At 42.7% G+C, this 22,932-nt stretch overlaps 1 protein-coding gene and 1 long non-coding RNA gene across 12 annotated transcripts in view; one reads left to right on the top strand and one right to left on the bottom strand.

Moving 5' to 3' along the window:
* ESR1 (estrogen receptor 1) overlaps positions 1-22,932 on the bottom strand; it is a 258,838-nt gene that overhangs the window by 200,407 nt on the left and 35,499 nt on the right. For 2 of the 9 annotated variants that reach the window (XM_073337670.1, XM_073337675.1), the window contains exons 1-2: positions 16,388-16,475; positions 15,811-15,857 (exon numbers count right to left, since the gene is read on the bottom strand). The exons of 3 other annotated variants lie outside the window; for them this stretch is intronic. In XM_073337670.1, coding sequence (XP_073193771.1) covers positions 15,811-15,844 — 34 coding nt within the window. In that variant the 5' untranslated portion in view covers positions 15,845-15,857; positions 16,388-16,475. Of the gene's footprint in view, positions 1-3,633; positions 3,693-15,810; positions 15,858-16,387; positions 16,488-22,932 lie in introns of those variants that run through there. 4 more of the 9 variants (XM_073337676.1, XM_073337673.1, XM_073337680.1 and 1 more) reach the window with 4 other exon arrangements.
* LOC140909127 (uncharacterized) overlaps positions 463-22,932 on the top strand; it is a 35,322-nt gene continuing 12,852 nt past the window's right edge. The window contains exon 1 of one of the 3 annotated variants that reach the window (XR_012158091.1): positions 463-541. This is a non-coding gene — a long non-coding RNA (uncharacterized lncRNA). Of the gene's footprint in view, positions 577-2,180; positions 2,243-22,932 lie in introns of those variants that run through there. The other 2 variants (XR_012158090.1, XR_012158092.1) reach the window with 2 other exon arrangements.

Genomic DNA, 22,932 nt, shown 5'->3' with positions numbered 1-22,932 from the left:
CGTCCTGATTTTATAGGGACAGTCCTGATTTTAGGAGACTTGTCCCGCGTCCCAACCTTACATCAGTCGGGAAACCTTTTGTCCCAATATTGGGACCATCCAGACTGCAGCCGCGGCGCTGCTGCTCACCGCTTCCAGGGGCAGCTCCCAGCGCCCGCCGCGTGCTGCAGGGGCGGGACTTGCAGGCGCCGGGAGCGGGCAGAGAGCCCTCCGCCCCTCCCACCTGACCCGACCCGCGACACTAGGAGCCAGAGGGACCTGCCTGCTGGATGCTTCCCGGGACGGGAGCTGCCCCAAGTAAGCACTGCCGGGACTCCCCACCTTGCCCCCGGCAGGTCCCTCTGGCTCTTAGGGTGGGGGGGCTCTGCGTGCTGCTGGCGCCTGCAAGCCCCACTCCACGGCTCTGGCAGCTCCCATTGCTGCTTTTTCCAGCCAATGGGAGCCATGGAGCTCGCGCTTGTGGCAGGCGCAGCACGTGGAGAGTCTGGAGACTCCCCTCGCAGCTCTCACCCTAGGAGCCAGAGACATGCCAGCAGGGCTGGTGAGTGCGGCCAGGGATGGGGGCAGGGTGTGATGGTAAGTGTCTGGGAGGTGTGTGGGGGTGCTGGGCTGTGAGGGTGTGGAGGGCGCTGGGCAATGGGGGAGGTTTGTGTGTTTTGGGGTGCTACACAGTGGGGGCCTGTTGGGGGGTGCTGGGAAGTGGGGGAGATCTGTGTGTATCAGGGCACTGGGCAGTGGGGGACTGTGTGGGGCATTGAGTAGTTGTGGTGGTGGGGCTGTGGGGAAGGGCACTGGGAGGAAGGGAGGGAGGGGAAATCTGTGTGTATTGGGAAACTAGCGAGTGGGGGGTTCTGTGGGGGGTGCTGGTCAGCTGTGGTCGGGCTGTGGGCAGGGGGCACTGGGGGGTGTGTGCACAGCACTGTGCATTTGTGGTGGAAGGGTTGTAGGGGGGCTCTAGGCATAGTGGATCCAGGGGGCGCTGGGCAGGGGAGCTGTGTGGCGCAGCATGGGCCCACCCCCAACAGGAAGGGGCACGCTGGTAGCACAGGGCCAGGCAGACCAGTGTTCCTCTGGCTCCGGTCGGGGCTGTGCACCTGTGTCTGTCTCTTCCCCCACCCCCACCCCGCCGCTCACCCAATGTGTCCTGATATTTCACTCTTGCGATCTGGTCACCCAGTCAGGCCTGAACTCTCTCCCTCACTCTCTGATCTTCAACTATTGCAGCAGTCAAAATTGGCAGCCATGGAAGAATATTTCACTTTTTGCTAAGCACTCTCCAAAACTCTATACCTCAGACACAAGATCTACTCCTTACTTTAGGGAAGCTGTCCAATCTTAAAACTGATTCAATGAATCTACAGTTATGCCCACCAGGGCTGGTACAAAACAGGTCCTGCCAGAAAATTTTCCGTTACAATTATTATTTTCTCTAGAGTAGCACCTACAGTCCCTAATCAGGAACAGGGCCCCCCCTGTGCTAAGTACTGTACATATATACAACAACAGGTACCTACCGAATGTAACCGTCCAGGCGTTATAAGACCAACAAATAAAAACAATATTGTTAAAGAAAACATAGAAAACATTTCATTACTACGTCACACATACAGACAGACCTGATAATGTGGCAGGATCTCACACTTTCATCATGGGGCTGTGTTCATTTAATAAAAGTAAAGACTACTTTACCCCTGTAAAAAAAATCCTTGTGTCAAGCTATCATACAATTGGCAATAGAAAATACAAGGGGTTTAGGATTAGCATTAGTAAATTGTAATTGTTGAAGGAAGTCGAGGTTCTCACCCTGACACACCAGAAAGGCTACAACTATGAAGTCTCACTACATACGTTACGGGTATGGTAAGACTCAGCTCTTGCCCAAAAAATAAGAGTACACACATACACAAAACCCTCTATCTTCAAGTGCTTTCCAAGCACCATAAATTGTCATGAAGGACTGTCACCATCACCATCACCCATAGAATGCTTCAACAGTCAGCAACATATCATCCAATCATCAAGCCACCACGCAGGCTAGCAATAACCTGGCATTGCTGGATGGTTACTTAAAGTTCTCTAGGTTGCCTCTATGCTGCTGTAGAAAGATAAAAATGCATTGTCATCTCTCAAGCGGAACAAATAGGACCTCAGTGATGCAGTAACAGTTGTTCTTTCTTGGCAGATGTTTGCTTGTTCAAGTCAGAGAAGATCAAAGGAACATTACTGGATGCCAAAAAAAAAGGTCAAAGTTATTTATTATTTCAGCATTCCCATTTCTTTATTTGTTTTTCTACCATGTTCATTGTTTTCTGCAACAAGATGGAGTTCTTTCTGAAGTAGACAGCTATCGTCAATAATGTAGTGCAATGGCTATTTTGCAATGTAAACTGTTGAAGTTCATCAAAACTGCTTGAGCAACAAGTTTCCTATTGCTAGGGGCATTGGCATGTACTGTTGATAATATTTACAACCTCCGGTGCCATTCTTTCACTTACAACTTCTGCAGTGAAATTGAGGGCTGTTTTCAAAAATGCCTCACATTAATAAGAGCCAGAGGAGGAATCATTCAGGGTAATAATCTTCATGATTCAAAGCATAGGATTATTTTTTATCATTTACGTATTTTGGAACATTACTATACTCTACCATCCACCAGTGTAAGCCTATGCCCAGCAGTTACTGAAGCTGAGGCAGCAAGAGTGACTGTCCTTTGGTTCTAGCATCATAATCTCAGAGTTTGTGTATTTAAAGAAGTTTAAAAATCTCTAGTGTGTACTCAAAGACTCCAAAACCTATACCCATGCTGAAGAATCACTTGAATAGCTGTTCATTACTGAATGATTTTCATATTTTCATCAGCCATCATTGCAAAACAGTTTGTTATTCCAAATAGTGGATAGAGTGCTGCACAGCACTCTATCTGTTGCACAACATCGCACTTGGGCAAACACCCACATTATAAAATCTCACACATTGTAGCTCATGTCTTGGAATATAAACAACTATTAAAAGTTCCCTTTTACTTCGGTATGGCCCTAACACATAATATACAGTTATAAAGTGTTTTCAATTGGTGCAGGAATTACTGTATATTCTATAGTCATTACTCTTGCTGTCAGTTAAACCACTCACATGAGCAAAAGCCATAGAAACAGACTTGGGTAATTTTTTCCCCATAGAATTTGATACTGTTGGCCTACCCAACAGGGTCATGTTTATGGTTCTGGAATATAATATCTTGGAATTAATTACTTTAGGGCAGGTGGATTTCTCAGATTTGTCCTTTAAATCAATTTTATTGGTTTTGGAATGCCAATTAGACAGTTGCAGGGAGAGGTTTTGGTTAGCTTTGCTCTATCTGATCCTTGCCTAATCTTTCAGTACTATTTTGTTTTGTTTTTTAATATAGCAATATATTTGTGGCATATTCAAGTAAGATGGGGGAGCCCAGGTTTGGTCTGAAACCTGAAATGTCTTGCGGGCACAATTTTGGGTGATTTACAATATCAGTTGGTTCTCAATCTTCAATATATTTTAATCCGTAATGGCACTGGCAGATTATGTGCATATCCATACGTTGAATACTGTATCTTGAGGTTGTTCCCTTGGGGTGAAAGTGGGCACCTCAATTACCCTGTTCATTGTTCCTGGGGTGACAGCAGTCCTGTGGCCCAGTCCTAGGGTATGAGGTATAGCTCTGTACTTCTTAATTAGTCCACCTCCTTCTAGAGGATGGCCGGGGTCTGAAACAATCCAAGAAAAGAAAAATATTTTCATGGCTCACAAGGAGCTAGATCCCTCCCTCATGCAAAGGAAGGAAGCAGTCTTTCAGAGTCCACAGGAAGTCTCAGCTCCCATCCTCCTACACAATCAGAGGCTATGACTTAGTCCTGGGGATTTCAACAAAAGAAATAAACAAGGCTGTCTTCTTATCTCAGAGGGAGTGGGCTGCAGTGCTCTGAAGCCATGGTTCAGCACAGTGCCCTAGTCTGGGAATTCTAGTTCTTTTTGCTTCAGACTGCCAGCCCAACTGTGCAGAGCTCCTCTCATAAAGGCCCATCCCCAGGCCTGACAGGCTGCTCAGGTGTGGTATGTTGGGGCTGATGGTGACCACAACAGTTTTTTAACCCCCTTTTCACTGGGGGGGGGCGCTCAATGTCTGAGCCAGACTCACCCACTTCTCACAAGAAGTCTGGGTTGCTGCGTACCTTTCCTGTGCAAAGCTGAAATTGAAAGCTATAGGGCTGGAGAGATAAATACCAATATAAAATGCAGGAATTCATTTCCTTCATCCTATTCCAGCCACTCCAGTGGAGCATGATCAGAAATGAGAAAAAAAGGATTACCCAACAAATATCATCTGAGAACGTCCATAGCCCATTTGACCATGAGAACTTCTTTTTCAATTACAGAGTAGGCTCTCTCACTCTTGGAAAACTCTTTTGACTTAGCTATAGGACAAGATATTCCTCATCGTTCACTCTCTGAGAAAGACCCGACCCAGGCAGGCATCAGACGCATCTGTTTGCAGAATAAATGTTTTTGTAAAGTTTGGATTAAAAAGGACTGGTTATTGCATAACCATTTTAAAGGCTTCCCCAGAAGCCTCAGTCTAGTGGATCTTTCGGGTTACCATCCTTTATTAGATTTCTGAGAGGGGCTGCAAAATGGTAGCAAAACCAGATAAAAATTGCCAGTCGCATCCAGCCAGGCTAAAGAACATCTCATCTGCCTCTTTGTGTGAAGTATGGAACACATCAATAAAGCCTGTACCTTGTTAACCAGCGGTCTAAATTGGCTTCCCCCATGGTAGATTCAAAGTCTTCTCAATTAGTAATCTTACTCTTGGACAAACTGGCCATATGGCCAGCCTCAGCCAAAGATTGGAGGACTGCTCAGATCTGACACAGGCAAGTATCTCAATCTCCACCATATATGACTAAATAATTTAAATATGCAGCAGCATACTGACGATGGGCCTGAGAATTTGATCCATTAATTGCTGAAACATTGCTGTTGCCCTATGCAAGCCAAAGGGTATCATACAGAACTGGAAGAGTCCTAAATACAACAAGACAACTGTTTTCTCCCAAGATTGTGATGCCAGGAGGATCTACCAATAACATTTTTGTAAGGTCCAAGGTGCTGATATATTTGGCAGATCCTAAATGTTCTAGTAACTCTTATACCTGCACCATAGGATATGCATTGAATTTTGAAATTGCATTCACTTTCTGAAAATCTATACAAAAGTGTGTTGAGCTGGGTTTGGGGATGAGAATGATAGGGCTACACAAGTCACTCTGAGACTCTTTGACTACCCCCAAATTGAGCATGGCCCATAGTTCCTCCTGAATCACACCCCAGATCTTCCAGGGTAGGGGTTGATGTATCTGGGATTGTTTTGATGTGGTAATATCCCCTCGTAATGAGCACTTGAAGTTAATGCAGTCATTCAGCTTTGCCTACAGTTCAGATGCTGCTGCTAGGGAATCTCTTATCTGAAGTATCGACATCTTTTGATTCAGCCTCATAAATTTTAAGGAGTGATCCTGTCATGAAATCAACTGCTGATTTCAGTATGGTGCTAGCGTAGTCAAAGAAATGGGGCAAAAGAATAATAATTTGCAGTGGAATCTTTTAATAAGTTGTAGGGCCCTGTTGTGTACCACTCACTGTAAGTAAGCATTCACTAACATGAGGCTGAATCAAAAGATGTCGATACTTCAGATAAGAGATTCCCTAGCAGCAGCATCTGAACTGTAGGCAAAGCTGAATGACTGCATTAACTTCAAGTGCTCATTACGAGGGGATAAACTCATTCATTTATTTTTTATTTCCCTTATATGCCAATATCAGTGGCTACACTATTGCATCTTTTGGCCAACAAGAAATGTGTTTCAGAAGCTCTCAGTGCTCGAGGACCATAAAGGGAAGCAGAACAGATCTACTTTCCTAAAGACATTCTAGGTGACACTTACGTTTTACACAAAGATGGCAAAACATGTCCATTTGCTCTAACATGCTTTTCTTTTAACAGATACTGCAATTTAAAAATATATATATTTAGCAAACAACTGGCATACATAAAACATTGTTAAGGCATCTTATGCCAACAAAATGATTTAGAAACTAAGCTAACACTGCCTCTGTAATGCTTCATTTATTTCTACTTCGAGACATTAAAAAAGTATCAACCCAGTCTGTGGGTTCTTTAACACATTTAAAACAACGAATCATACAATAAAAATAATAAATCCAGCAGTTTTCCCACAGCTTATATTTAAAAAAACCCTGAAAACGCCTCACCCTTTCAGTCTTTCACCCTTTCCCAAAAGCTCAAGAAAAAAGATGGGCCTTGCAACATTACCTACATGAGTTCACTTTTAGGGTATTTTCAGTTTCCAAAAGGATTTAAAGCATGGCCCCATGTGAAGCACACTGCAATAATGTATCACCTCAAGATTAAAGGCATTCAAGCCAGAAGCAGATGAAAAAAAGAAAGTCTAATCACATCTGCTATCTGATCATCTCACAGCAGGTGGGGATCTAAGATGACTCTTTCATTATCTCAAGTGACAGATGATAGTTGCACATCCTCAAAGGGATCAGTAATGTCTCCATAGTATCAGATCATTGCTTTCCTAAATTTACCAATCTGGTCTTGTCTACATTTGAAACGTACAGCAGCTCAGGAGCAGTGCTGCAGCTGCTCTGCTGGAGCGCTTCGGCGTAGACACGTCCTACAGTACCAGTTGGGGTTCTCTTGTAGGCATACTTAATCCACCTCCCTGCGAGGTGGTAGATTGGAAGAAATATTCCATTGATTTAATGCTGTCTATGCCACGTTTAGGTCATCTTAACTACATTGTTAAAGGATGTGGATATTTCATACCATGTTCCAGTCTCAACCAGATACTAGGTAAATTAGGCAAGATGGAGAACAGAGTTGGGTATCAGCAGAACACTGAATACTTCATGTTCTTTTTTCAGAACAGGAATAAAGATGTTGTTTGGTTTGCTAACCAGTGGACAGACACTGGGTTAGACAACCAACTAATTATGATTAATATAGAGTCCCCAATGCAATTGCTGAATGTAATTGTGTATATACCCTGCACGCCACAGTGGCTTAAATGACTTGAACCAAATCCCTTGTAGATCACAAGTAGTAGCTCCACCAGGTGAGCAAAAATTGAGATTTCCTCAGGCAAGCCAGCTCCCTCACATGCCACATAATCAACCGGATCTTTTATGATGGAGGTCAGTATGATGACAAGGCAATTGCTTCCAATGCAAATGAAGAGGCATTCAACGTGAGAGTCACTCCAATTAGAAATGACACTAGTTCAGTTATTTGAACTGATTGAAATTGGGGGTCCATATGCAGTTAGATTTTGTTACACTTTCATATCTAAATGTTCACAAAACGTTGCTTCTATCCCTCATGTAGTTTTGGATAAGCTTATCTGCAAGGGAAAGACTTCAGAATGTATGCAATTGGCCACCAAGTGAAAAAGGTCAGGCTTGCTACTTCACAGACCTAAAATTCACAGATGAGTGCAGATGTAAATAGTTGGTCAGAATACTGGCTGGTTTTCAGTGGAATTGAAAGTTGTTTAATCAAATTTGTCTTCAATTTGGCTTTATTATCTTCTAAAAATTCCTTGGGATGACTCGTAAATTTTATCCACCACTGGGCATGTAAGAAGGTGAAGGTAATAGTCTGTTCTCACTGCTAAAAAAGTTCCTTCATACCCAAGAATTGAGACTTTTCCACATCCTGAAGCAATCTGCCATGCTCAGTTAATAGGAATCCTTTTAAGTCCACAGCAGCTGTAGATGTTGATTGTTACCTCTCATCTCACGTTTTGTTGTGTGCTTTGCAGTATGTATTCTACTGTCTGGAATACCAAAATACTTTGCAATAAAGCCTGCTGAAACTGTAGAAGCAATTCAGTATCAGACAGTTATGCATGTACTTCTTCAGTGCATGTGTGGGTTTTGAAGTTTTTGTGTTCACATAAGGGATTTTCAAACTTTCTTTTGATCATGTTGCAGGCTCCCAAAAATGATATGTCTTTCTCCAGTGGAGCTTTTTCTTTAAGTTTGGCTCAAGTGATAGAGACTTGGGTTTTCATAGCAGGTCATGAGTTCTTTCTGCTGATGCCACTTATGAGAAAATGGTAAAATCACAGTAAAAACAACATGCTGGCATAGTATGGTGTCATAAATATAAAGGGAAGGGTAACAACCTTCCTGTATACAGTACTATAAAATCCCTCCTGGCCAGAGACACAAAATCCTTTTAACTGTAAACGGTTAAGAAGCTCAGGTGACCTGGCTGGCACCTGACCAAAAGGACCAATAAGGGGACAAGATACTTTCAAACCTGGACAGGGAAGAAAGGTTTTGGTCTGTCTGTTGTGTGTGCCTGCCGGACACAAATCAAAGAAGCAAGCAATCCAACAACTCCATTAGAATTAGTAAGTACTAGCAAGGGAATGCGTTAGCTTATATTTGTTTTGGCTTGTGATTTTTTCTGTGCTGAGAGGAAGGTGTATTCCTGGTTTTCTTTTTGTAACTTTAAAGTTTGGCCCAGAGGGAAATCCTCTGTGTTTTTGAATCTGTAAGATTATCTTCCATTCTAATTTTACAGAGGTGCTTCTTTTACCTTTTTTCTTTATAATAAAGTTCTGTTTCTTTTAGAATCTAATTGGGCTTTTTTTAGTGTCTCAAAAAAAACCAAGGTTGGTCTGTGCTCATCTCATTGATCCTCAAGCCTCCCCAGGAAAGGGGGTGCATGGACTTGGGGGGATATTAGAGGGAAGTAGGAACTCCAAGTGGTCCTTTCCCTGAGTTTGTATAAATCACTTCTTGGTGGCAGCATTACCTAATCCAAGGTAGAAGGGAGAATTTGTGCCTTGGGGAGTTTCTAACCTAAACTGGTAGAAATAAGCTTAGGGGGTCTCTCATGCAGGTCCCCATGTCTGTACCCTAGAGTTCAGAGTGGGGAGGGAACCCTGACATATGGTCACAAAGAGAACCAGAGAAAAAATAATATTTACTACAATCGTTTCTCCATCTTTAAGAATATACTCTCTAGCAGCATGAAATGATGTGTCTCTGTGCTTTCCAGCAGAGGGTCTATCCCTATACAAATGCAGTAAAATTTAAATTGGCGGTCAATACTCAATTCTTTCCTTAACTCAAGCCATGGCCTCCTCTTTTCATGAGTTAAAGACAGAATAACAGTGTTAACTTTTCATTTCAAAGCCTCTGTCAATGTTTTGGAGTAATTTATAAATGTGACTGAACAGTATGGACTTTAGAGGCTTATCAGCTGACTGGCACTGTATGAAAGAATTATCACTTGAATCAAACTACAGGAGAACCTATCCTGCATCCACTTCTTACCAACAGAGAGAAAAGGGTTGACAACGTGAGAACAACAGAGAAGCTTGGAACCATTCGCCACATGATATTTCAATTCAGCATAATATGACCGCAAAATGTTTTCAAGGGGAATACATTTCAGAAAAGTAAATTTTGGGGAATTATTAAATCTAGAGCCCAATCATGAAACCTTTACTCATTAGTGTAGTCCTAATTGTCCAGTGGAAGTAACTGTGTGAGTAAAGACTACTTGAGTTAATAAGGGTTACAGAATCAGCCCCCTAGAAAGTAAAGTCTGATAGAAGGAAGTATTCAAACCCATCAGTGGAAAACAAGTCTGGGGAATCCAAGAGGATACCATAATTAAGTCAGAAGAGATTACAATTCCTCTGAAAATGAAGAATACAGGTAACAAGGAAAGAGACTGCTCTAAGATCTGAGGTTGAAGAAAACCCCTATACTGTTAATAGAAAAGGGGAGAAGCAGTCCAACATAAACAGACGGTAAAGTAAACCTGGCAGAGAGAAAAAAAGACAGCAAAAAGAGCACAATGAAGTTAGGCTAGCCAAAAGAATTAAAGGAACAAAGAGGGTTTTAATAAATATTTAATGGGGAAAGTATTAGAGATAAAATACTCCTAATAACAAATGAGAAAATTAATTATTCAAAAATGGCCGAGATACGAAACTTTTAAAAATCTATCTTTAACAAACAAAAAGTAGTTTGAATAATTAGGAAATGAGGAAGACTACCAAATTAGCTGTTGATAAAGAGTAGGTAAAAAAATCCATGGAAATTTAATCATACACAAATCAACTAGGCCAGATGATGTGAAATTTAGAACCCTGGTTCTGCCTATGCTTATACACATGCGTTACTTACTCATGTGAGTAGCCCCTTTGGAATCTGCTCCACAGACACAAAGCAGAGTTAAAGCTGGCTTATGTACCCAGCTGAAGATTCTCCTTGCAAATCTCCCAATGGCATGTGTAGCCAGCCCTACATCACCCACCCTTGAATTCCCCAGTGTAGAGCACATCAACAGCATGGTTGGGGAAAGAAGTCATTGCAGAAACTCTGGTGATCCCTGGCTGCCAGAACAGCTCTTTGAGGGTCACTGCAGCTGGGAGCAAATAAGAGGATACCTGAGGTTGCTCTAATTTTCACCAGAGGCTGAACTGATCCTTTGATAGTTCCAGGAACAGAGAACGAGGAATAAATATTGCATACAGCCACGAATTAGGCTTGTGTCATAACACAGTCAGAGAAGGTAGCAAAGGTAAGGTTGTGTAAGCATTTGTGCAAACAATGTAAGTTTGGCATTTCTTCACTTGTGAGTGCTCCTCTCTGTGACCTCAATGATTTCTTTTGACCTGCTTTTTATTTTATTTTTAATTAATTTCCTGGGGTTTTGTTGTATTTTTTTCTGAAGAAAATATTAAAAATAAAAAAAAAACTTTTATTAGTTCTATTGAAACTAGGTGTGTCGCCACTACATTGAAAACGCCATGCGACTTGCACATTTGGACCAGATCCTAACTGGTATAAATGACTTCAATGGAGCTAGGCTGATCCACACCAGCTGAGAATCTGGCCTTTTAAAGTTGCCAGTGGCATCAGATTCCACCTTTTAACATGGAAAATTTATGTGAAATGGGTAAGAGCTTTCCAAGAACCTTGGAGTGCCTACTTCCTTCACTGAGGTCATGCTTAAATGTGAAGTGAAGAATACAGGATTTCCTGTATTCTTACTTAGATACTAAACTAGCTGTGCAGTCATATGCAGTGAAGCACTTTCTTTCAAGCTGTTGAAGGAAGACAGTTGAAAAAAGTACTAATGATCTTTTACAAATGTTCTTGCACAAATTATGATTTTCAAACTCTTTTAACTCATCCAAACCAAAAGCTATATTTCACAGAACACTGAAATGCACCTCTCCTCCCTTACAGCCATTTCCTTGCCAAATTTTCCACTTCTATTTATTTTTAAAATGGAACTGATACACAAACTACTCTACTAGCTTTGAAATTAATGTGCATCACAAAGCCCACAAACAAGGGAATCTATATAATAAGATTCCAGGATTGTCATTCGGTAGGTCACTCTGAAGCCTAATGTATCTGTATAGCTTGGCTGAGGGCTCTTTTTGATCAGAATATCACCAGAGTGACTCATCACTGGATTTTGTAGACTGTTACAGTCCAATTTTTAACCTTTCAACCATTTTGACTTTACACCCGTGCAGTGTACAGCTACCATAAGGCATACCAAGTATGCCATGCCAAGTGCCCTAGACCAGTGTGGTAGCAGAAGTAACTCAACCAATCACCACCCTTATTCTACAGCTAATTTGCATGCAACAGTTTCATAGCTTGCATGCACAGATGGCTGATTACCTGACCCAACTGCCACAGTTTTTCAAAACCATCCACACAACAACACAACCAACCTGAAACACACATAGCCCCCCCACAGCAGCACATACCCCTCATTCACCATCAACGCAAGTCTTTCAGTGTAACCTGACGGAAACAGCTACAAGCATGGTGGAGAGCCCTTTTTGTTCAGAATGACACAAGGTTCAGTCATCTCTGGGCCCTGTAAGAACCAGATGGAATGTTGTAGTCCACAGCTTCTGTGGCGGTTGGAATGTGACAGTGGATCAGAGAAAGTGAGAGTAACAGCTGTGTGGGATAACAAAGAAGTATTTGTGCCTCCAGTCAGGGGCAAGTCCCATGACCAAACTTTGGGGAACACGTTCAAACAGCAACATTTTTCACTGCAACACAGCACATGGAAACAAGACCCCCAAAATACTACTTACCTATCTGGCTTTACTGCCGTTCCATATGATTGCCTGTTCACTAACACATGCAGCTTTGTGTTGTGTTAGCGGGTTTACCATGTTTTGTGAGTGTGTTTCCTGGTGTGAAGGCCCACCGCTAGTACTGGAATAATCTGATTCTAAGCCATACAGGATTAGGCACAAGTGAAAATGGTTCCCACATGCTCTGGTATACAGTGGTACCGTATACCAAAGCATGGTATACAGTGGTACCCCTCAAAGTTTTGACCACACACAATGCCAGGAAAGAAGGCTACCCTCACCGGCCACAGAGAGGATAAAAGAAGGAGAACATAAAGTGAAAATTAATTGAATATAGATGATGACTCCCTTGACCCAACTACAACATCCATGCCACGGCAACAGCTTTCAGCTACTGGTTCTAAAATAAAGCTGCCATATGACACAGAAGTGGCCATAGCTATTTTGCTAGCCAGGTGAAAAACATTTTCAGCACTGCACCACCAGTGCGGGGGGGGAGCCAGCAAATCAGACTGGAAGGAGAAAAAAGAGCACAATTACATAGCAACTTCCCTGCTCCTCCACCCCTAGAACCAGCCCTGACTTTGCACATATAATTATCTATCAGGCAAGCTTGGCTGACGTGACACAGCTAACAGGTGAGTGCTACAATGCCTATGCAAAATAACAGGTAACCACGAGGCTACTGGTGGATAGTATACTTGCCCTCACTAAAGTGTACTGCAGTACACAGTAATACAGATAAATATATTCATCTGTGAATTGCTCTCAATAACCTTGTAACTTGCCCAACACACCTCCTAGGTTTTCAGCCTTCCTATTTCCCAAAGCCACACACAGCCTCTAGCTATGCAATTCCTCCACCCAATTTCCATCTGATAAAGTTAATAATATAATAATATTAACTTACATTTATACATCAGCTTTCATAAATGTTCTGAAAGTTATTTCTAAATATTAAATAAGCCTCACTACACCTCTGTGACATAGGCAAGCATTTTTATGCCCTCTATACAGCCACAAAGAAATTATATGGCTTGTCCAAGGTTCTCCTAAAACAAATTGGTAGCAGAGCGGGGACAGCTAGAACAAGGTATCATGGCTTCTAGTCCCTTCATCTACCCACTACACAATGCTCCCTCCTTAGATGTCATTCACCAGGAAATTACATAGCATTATAAGGCTCACCTTTGTGGATCTGTATCTCTAATAATATTAATTAAAACCAGGAAATAAAAAGTTAAGGGAATGCAAATTTAAACCGCTGAAAACCAGGAAATACAGAGTTAAGGTACATGCCACCCCCACATCATAAATGTAACTATCCACTGAAGCTGGAAATAGCCACTGAGGATGGTTCAATAAGGTTCACGCCATAATAAGAAGACATGAGTACCTGGGGAAGGCACTGTTGTGTATATTGTGTTGTGTTCCAGATTTGAATTCCAGCATTTATCTGCATGTATTCCAGCTGCATTCACTGTGTTAAGGTGGTGGAGGAATTAGTTGGAGCAGATTGGACAAGCTGTCACTGTGATATGAAGAGACATGTATGAGTACCATGAAGATTCAAGTCGGGCTCATTTCAGCACTGAGTTCTGTAGGTTGCATCAATAGTGGTGCAAGGTAGCCTTCTTGTCTTGGAGATTGGTTTCTGGAGTTTAGTGATAGGTAAGAGAGGGCAATGTCTTAGGAGGAATCCTCTGAGCAAGCGTGAAAGGGTTGTAATATTTAGCAAGCGGGAGGTGGTTTGTGTGGAGCAGGTTCAGTGTTTGAGTGTAGGCTAGGTATTGGTAGCTCCTGTTCCCTACACTGTACCTAAACCCAAGTTTTGTCTTAGCAAAGAGAAGATGTTAGACTTGGTCCTACAGTGCTCATATGCTCTGTACTCTAAGTGTTCTGTTGCAAGAGAAGAGTATTAGTATATGTGTCCTCAGTGTGTTAGAGCATCACTCAAAGAGGGCAGAGTTAAGGTTATGTTGTGAGCATGGCATGTTCCCTAACTCTCTATCTCTTGGTTTTCAGAGGTTTAAGTGTGTATTACTTTAACTCTTCCATTCCTTGTTTTCAGAGGTTTAAGTGTGTATTACTTTAACTCTTCCGTTCCTTGTTTTCAGAGGTTTAAGTTCAGCTGAACTTGATGTCATGAGCCACCGTTTGGCAACCTTAACTCTGCTTTCATTTAGTCACTCTCAGTTCCATTGCTCAAGAAAGGGTTAAGAGTATGAGTCATGATTACATTACCCTAACTGCTGACTGAAGTCTTTAATTTTCCCTTTATTTAATTACTGCTAATATCCTTAATAACAAAATCAGAGTCTGCATAAGGATTTTGGAGCACTTTAAAATCTCACTTTTAAAAGAAAAATTTTGGTGTCAGGGCAAATCTTCCAAAAGGACCCCCTGCCCAATGTAGGCAAATCACAAGCAATGTACACAATACACATTCTTGGAAATCTACCAAGAGTTAGGGCTCAAACTCACAGTGCATGGGGGCAGCTCAAATTCAACAACCACAGCATATTACTTTAAGCCATCCACTTACTGTGACAAACTGCCTGGAAACTTTCTTCTGCCAACAGAGCCCTAGTCTTGCTGCTTGTCTGAGTCTTCCCCATTGCAGGCAAGTGCTCTAACCACTGAGTTATAAGGTGGGCCCCACCACAACCATCTCCTCCTCCAGTCAGATTTTACATGGGACCTGATCTGATAGGAAGTTTTCAAGCACACCTATTGGACTGAGCCCCACATGCCACCTATGTACCCAAATGCCTGTCTTCCCACAGTTTGTGAATCACTCTGAGGCTTAAGGAGATAGGTGGCCAGATGCCTAGAAGGAATCAGTAGTGTACATGCCCAGAGGCAGAAACATAGGCACCGAGGTAACTTTTACCCTGAAAACATAGGTGCTGAGTGAGTTTGAACACTTACAATGTTCCCCAGGAGTTTTGTGGATCACAATGGAGCCTAAAACTGGGACTTAAACACCTAAACTCGAGACTTAGGTGCCTATGAGTGGGATTTAGGCACTTAAGTAACTTTGTGGATCCCACCCATTGTTTCTAAATGGATAGCCTAGTAAGCACTGACGGCACAAATATATTTATTTGTGCACAAATAACCAATTTCATATGAATAAAAATCACTGCTCCCCCAAAATTTGTACACATAAAAAAATAGGGTTTCAGGTGGTCACAGTAAAGCAAAATGAAAAATGGGTACAAATTTAATTTTGAATGACATTTGTAAATATGTTCACAGATATATTTTCCCACTATTTGCTTAGCTCTACCCTTGAGAGCTCAGTCATCTATTACTGTTGCCTGAATTGAAGCAGCATGTTACTAGGTTTCACATTTCTGCCAGTCTGGATGAGGAAAATAGAAATTAACTCTCCCATATGAGACTATGAAAGAGCCCAAGTGCTTCTTTAAGTCTTTTTTACATATGAGGAGGCCAGTAAATACAGTAAAAGCTGTGTTATTCGGCTCTGTACCAACCGGAAAGCTCTCTAAACCAGCATGTCTAATCTTAATAGAAAGCCCGGTTTATAGTCCGGTTGGTGCGGGGCTGGCAGACTCCCTACCTGGCTCCACATGGCTCCCCGAAAGCGGCAACATGTTCCTGCTGCTCCTAGGCGGAGGAAAGTCCATGAGGGGTTCGTAGTGCAGGAGGGGGTGTGGGGCTGGGGCACAGGAGGGGATGCAGGGCGTGGGCTCTGGGAGGGAGTTTGGGTGTGGGAGGGGGCTTGGGGCAGGGGTGCAGGAGGGGTTTTGAGGTGCCAGATCTGGGCGGTGCTTACCTCAGGCAGCTCCTTGCAAGCAGCGACCTGTCCCTACTGCTCCTAGGCGGAGGCGTGGCTAGGTGGCTCTGCTCGCTGCCTCCACCCACAGGCGCTGCCCCTGCAGCTCCTATTGCCCATGGTTCCCGGCCAGTGGGAGTTGCGGACCCAGTACTCGGGATAGGGCCAACGCACAGAGCCACCTAACCACACCTCCACCTAGGAACAGCAGGGACAGGTTGCTGCCTTTTGGGAGCTGCCCAAGGTGAGCACCCCCCAGATCCAGCACCCCGAAATCCCTCCCATGCCCCAACCCGCTGCTCTGAGCCCCCTCCTGCACCCAAACTCCCTTCCTCTTAGTTAACCGGAATTTTTCACTTACCAGCACCCCGCATTCCTCCAACATGCCAGATAAAAAAGCTTTTACTGTAATTGGGTTATTGGAATAAAGAAATCTGAAGAGAAGTAGGGCACCAGGAAATCCATGGAGGCATTTGTTAGGGAGGAAGCTTGGCTCAGTTATTAATACACACAGCTGGGAGTCTGAAAAGCTGGACTTTACTCCTAACTCTATCTACCACAAACTTGCTGAGTCACCTTGAGCAAGTCTTTCAGCTTCTTTGGGTATGTGTAGACTAGAGCCTGTGGCCTGGTTGTAACCTAAATTTGCCAATTAACTAGAACACCTTTGTAAATACTGATCTACGCTCTCCACAAAACTTTGTGTCATGGAACACATCAGTGCAGTGTTTACGTTACGATGTACAATGGTAATGGTCCAATGTACGATGTACAATTGGCAATCAATTACCTCAAGTTACAATGGGACCACAACTCGAGTTAATCAGTTAAGTAGACTTACAACAGGACCAAAATATCTAGTCTACACATACCCTTTGATTCAATTTCCACTTGTGTGAAGTGGAGATAAGAATACCCGTCTCACCTGTTTGTTGTAAAGCTTAATTCATTCATATTTACAAAGTGTATAGAGCTCTTTAGATGGAAGACAATATAGAAGTGTTAATTATTATTATTATAATAAATTATTAGAAGCTTGCATTAACTAGCCAAGCATAACAACGTTCAGCAGACAAAAGACGAATCCCTCTGGCATCCATTTTTAATCAGGATTTTATGACGAAGAACATCACTAACATTACAGATGACTCTGAAAAAATGCAAATGAGCCTGTCACTCTAACCTCATTAAGGGATTGATCTTGATCTCATTGAACTCCATCATAGTTTTGCTGCTGACTTAAATGGGAGCTTTGTCAGGACCTAAAAATCAAAATGCAGATCAGGAAACTACTAAAAAAAGCAGGTGACTTTGTTTATTGGCCAATTCAGTTTACACAAGAGTAAGAAAAGAAATGGAATACACTCAAGAAAGGAGCAGAAAGGAAGGATCTGGCATAGGAACAGATGTAACATGCTGTCATAAATATAAAGGGAAGGGTAAACCCCTTTGAAATCCCTCCTGGCCAGGGGAAAGCTCCTCTCACCTGTAAAGGGTTAAGAAGCTAAAGGTAACCTCGCTGGCACCTGACCAAAATGACCAATGAGGAGACAAGATACTTTCAAAAGCTGGGAGGAGGGAGAGAAACAAAGGGTCTGGTCTGTCGGTAGTCTGTCTGTATGCTGCGCTTGCCAGGGACAGAACAGGAATGGAGTCTTAGAACTTTTAGTAAGTAATCTAGCTAGGTATGTGTTAGATTATGATTTCTTTAAATGGCTGAGAAAAGAATTGTGCTGAATAGAATAACTATTTCTGTCTGTGTATCTTTTTTGTAACTTAAGGTTTTGCCTAGAGGGGTTCTCTATGTTTTTGAATCTAATTACCCTGTAAGATATATACCATCCTGATTTTACAGGGGGGATTTCTTTATTTCTATTTACTTCTATTTTTTATTAAAAGTCTTCTTGTAAAACACTGAATGCTTTTTCATTGTTCTCAGATCCAAGGGTTTGGGTTTGTGCTCACCTATGCAAATTGGTGAGGCTTTTTATCCAACATTTCCCAGGGAAGGGGGGGTGCAAGTGTTGGGAGGATTGTTCATGGTTCTTAAGATCCAAGGGTCTGGGTCTGTAGTCACCTAGACAAATTGGTGAGGCTTTTTACCAAACCTTGTCCAGGAAGTGGGGTGCAAGGTTTTGGGAAGTATTTTGGGGGGAAGGACGCGTCCAAACAGCTCTTCCCCAGTAACCAGTATTAGTTTGGTGGTGGTAGCGGCCATTCCAAGGATAACGGGGGTAATATTTTGTACCTTGGGGAAGTTTTGACCTAAGCTGGTAAAGATAAGCTTAGGAGGTTTTTCATGCAGGTCCCCACATCTGTACCCTAGAGTTCAGAGTGGGGGAGGAACCTTGACACATGCACTCACTGTAAACACAAACACAATCAAAAGATTATTGCTCAGCATGAAACAAAAGACACAGAAAATGCAACTAACTGGAACACATTGAGGTGATGCACTAATATGGTGACGTAAATAGTGGTCAGAGGCACAGAGTAGGAATTTGGAGCATTGATTTTAGGACTGATTACGTGTGAAGAGAACAGTAATATATGGCAAGTAGCAGTACAACTATATGTCAGAAGAGCGGATTTTAAGATCAATGTAGATGAAGATACCATTACAGTATCCCAGAAACCATTTCAGTATATAGCACGGCAGACATTGCTGGAGCCTGTGATAGCCAATGTATACATCCCAAAAGGGAAATTACGTTTGGGCTATTAATTTTTACTTTCTAGTAACAAACAACAATCTACTGTTTAAAATGCAGTCTGTAAAATGGGCCTCCTGTACCCAGTAGAGGAAGTAAACCTAGAGGTCCAAGAACACTGGTCTTAAGGTTCAGCTAGTTTAAACTAAAATGAAAGATCTTCTTCCTATAGATGGATCTACTTCCGATAGATTTGATACACCACATTGTGTGTCCTCTTCAAATGCTTCCAAAAGAGAAAGCAATCATTAATCAGAATAAAAAATATAAACTTCAAACAGGAAATTAGTGAACCAATGAGTGTATGCCAATAACCCTAGAAGCAAAAAAGAATGGGAGAATAAAAATTTGAGCAGACCTTAAGCTGTTGAATGAGGCAGTGAAACGAGAAAGATTTATGCTTCCTACATTAGATTAATTTTGCTCCTAAATTAGCTGGAGCTTTTGTTTTCTCTTCACTGGGTTTTAGCTACCTCTGCACAATGACAGTGTCAAAATCACATTTATAACCCCATTTGGAAGAGTCTGTTTTCAGAAAACTTCATTTGGAATTGCCTCTTTAATTGAATCATCTAGAAATAATGTATGAGCTCCAACATGCTCATTAGTAATAATGGCTGTCTATGCCAAGGGGGACAGTGTGGATTAGTGAGAAATAGGTTGGAAGAGCTTGAAAGAGAGGAGTAATCTATTGGTGAAAACACACAGAAGTACAGAAATTTAAAAAAAAAGCAAGCACAAGGACAACAGCGAAAAACTTAAAGTATGACCGTTGTTTAACTGGTAGGAAATTCAGAGATCCCACACCAGAGGGGCATCACCTAGGAAACATTCTCCCCATTCTCTCCAGTGTCAGTTAAAATGGACTTTACTGAGACATTCTCTTGCCGATGCCAATAAACCCACCTATCCTAGGGATTGACCCTAGATGAAACATAGGAAGACCCTTCCCTCCAGCTTCTCTGTGTGTGAGACTCTTAGGGTATGTCTACACTGCAGATAAAAACGTGTGACTGGCCTGGGTCAGTTGCCTGGGACTCGTGCGGCTCAGGCCAAGGGGCTGATTAATTGTGGTGCAGACATTTGGGCTCAGGCTGAAACCCGAGCCCTGGTCCAAATGTTTACACCACAATTAAACAGCCTGAGCCCTGCAAGCCCTGGGCCAGCCATGGGTGTCTAACTGCAGTATAGACATACCCTCGGGGACAGTCATAGCCCCAGTTGTACTGCCCCAACCACAGGCCCTTCAATTCACTACTCCCACCTTCAGTCAAGTCCTGAGCCCTTTTCTGGAGGGAACCCTCCTTCAAGAAGCATGAAGAAAAGTTAATGTAAAAATCTTAAAAGTCTGCTGGTTACTTCCAGGTGAATGTTACCAGGAGCAAGGATTTTAACAAAAACACCACACTTTTAAATCCAATGAAATGGGCCACAGCAGTTTCCCAAACAGTAAAACAAATCCCACCTCAAATAGTTGAGCTTCGAAAGCCCAGCTAAACACAGTCCTGCTATAGTAACCCATTTCCACAGCTACAGGTGACATAGGTAGCCCAAAGTGACCCATGGTCACAATGACCATTCTTGCACCCAGAAAGACGGAGAAGGTACATACTTCATGTTTGAAAACAATGCTGAACACTGTGATTAAAACTAAAGGAGGGCAAGTGCCAAGTTAAAAAAAAAAAAGTGAAATCAGGGGCATAACAGTAGTTGTATGGGCCCTCAAGCACAAATTCAAATTGAGCACCCAACTTTGAATACACCCTTCTCACATTCTTTTCCTTTTGGTTTACTTATTATTGGTATTTATATTATGTTCATTGCCATGGTATCTGAGTGTCATCCAAAGTGACCACCCAAACCATGCCACCCCCTTCCCACTTCCTGGTGGTTCTGCCTTCCAGTCCTCTTTCTCACCACAAAGTCCCTGGTGACTTTGCCCTTCTCCTCACTTCCTTCCCGAAGTCCTTTGTACTTTGGTCCCGCTCCTCAACACGGAGTCTCTGCCTCACGCTAAAGTAGTGATTGGCAAAAGAAGCTGCCATCATCTGCTACCTTCCTGGACAGATGGCTGCCTGCTGATTTAGGAGTTTCTGAGGGAGCTGGGGATAGGAGAGGGAATGGTCACACAGACGTACCTGCTCCCTGACAAGTGAGAATTAACTGACTTAATAAAATGGGTTGGTGAGATGCCTATAACAAGTTATTAGCCACTTCTGCCATTTCATGGTAGCAAATGGAGCTTCCTACAGTAAAAGAGGCACTTTTCCTCAAGTCTGCTGGTTCTCTGCAGGGTGACCCCATTGCTTAGAGTCTGTATCTTACTCCTGAGACTCTGCAGATTCCCCTGGAATCATGAGCCCCCAGGCACTGTTGCAGTATGATTTATCCCCATGAGGGAAGCTCAGAATTTTGGACATATGGGCCAAAATGCAATTGAGCCCCAGAAGATAAAATGCAACTCAGTTCAAATCAAAGACATCTAAGAAATCCTATCCCTCGGAACATCGTAGTTATACTAAGTATTTGGAATGGTTAACTATTTGAAGACATTACTCCCAAACATGACATCAGAGATCCAATTAATGCAGGACAAACAGACATCATTTGTGTGTTCAGATGTGCTGGGCAATGGGCTTCCAATTATGTAAAAACCTGTATCACCCGTGCCAATGCTAAGACCCACAGCCAGACAGGCATTGCAAGCAGTTCTGGTACTGTCATTTTAGTTCCTGGGGGGAAAGGTGTTACTTCACCTAGGATTAAGATCACTTTTTCTACACTTTGCCAAGACGGAGGGGGAAATTTGTCTTATTTTATTTCTATATTTAAAATTAACTTTTGCATTAATTCAAATGTGGGATCAGTAAAAGAGTTAAATGTAAATCAAGTTACCTTTCAACAATGTGTTTCTAGTTCCTCTCTTCATAGTGCTTTTTCTGAAGTTGTTTGTGTGAGAAGCAGACTTTCCCCATACCCCTCAGTCCCTTCGCCAGTTTCTTCTTTGTATGGAGAAATCATAATCTATTGTGAACTCTGTCATTGTAAAATCCCAGCCATTCCCAAAGCAGCAGTTTGATGTCACTAACAGGAAACAATGAGTTCTAAGAACGAGTAGGAAGGAAAAGAGGTCATTTTACAGGGAAAAGCCCCAGGTTGGATAACATATGGATAACCACTTGACCAGCCTGGCACAAACAAGTGAATGGAGACTTGCTGTCCCTAAGAATATGCTAGTAGCTAGGGATTAAAAGTAAGGGGGAGTGTGTGAAAGCAAAATTCCCCTCTTCCTGGCTACAACAGTGGGAGATTTCTGCTTCCTCTCCCTCTCCTGAAGTGAGAGAGCGCCCCTTCCTCCTGCCTCTTCAGTGGCTGAAGAAATAAAGATTCCTCAGCTGGGAGGTTTTAAAGTGCGAAGATTAGAAGGATCTGGTGCCTGACTGAGGACCAGGGGACAGAGAAGGAAAGAAAGACAGCCTGCTACTCTCAGTTCTCCCCTACATGGACAAAGGAAGACCGTGGCAGTGGCTCCCCGCTTCTGTGCGAAATCAAGGGGAAACATAATCCTGTTAGTGCCCTCTCCCCTTCTGGCACTCTCCAGTAGCATGTAGGAGTGAGCAAAGGGTAAAAGCTAAAGGTGTTTGGAACACAAAGGATGTTCTCTACACAATGCACTTTTGTAGGCCACACACCCCAGCTTTCTTTGGATGACAATGGACTTTGGCAGGAACAACAGACTCCTTTCCAATTCATTTATTTCCTTTTCCCTGTTGTCTTTCCTTTGCCATGTCCCATCACTAGGTGATTCAATGTCATTCCGTCATGTTGTCAACATCCATGACAACACAAAACCACCAGCATGGGTGAGCTCCCCCTCAAATTTTGATCTACTTTAATCACTGCTTTAAAAGTATCAACAAAAGCATGAGATTATTGTTAGGGACTCTCACACGGGTAAATAACAGTTGTAACATTATAGGACTGCACTCTGGCTTTCCTCCTGAAAGGAGCACTGGAGGAAGGATCAAAGCTCCAGAAGCCAAGCAGAGATTCCTTGCGACTTTCTGCCACTGTACAGAAGAAGAAAGCAGAGAGGCTAAGGTGGAGTGGCACACCTTACAGTTTCATCAAAAATAAGTATACCCTTCCCACTGTGCCTGCAGCTGGATGCCAGCTGGTGTACAGGGAAGGCAGG

Source organism: Lepidochelys kempii, chromosome 3, assembly GCF_965140265.1.
Source record: "Lepidochelys kempii isolate rLepKem1 chromosome 3, rLepKem1.hap2, whole genome shotgun sequence".
NCBI lineage: Eukaryota > Metazoa > Chordata > Testudines > Cheloniidae > Lepidochelys > Lepidochelys kempii.
Note: the sequence above shows the minus strand (reverse complement) of the source record. Positions and strands in the feature narration are given on the sequence as shown.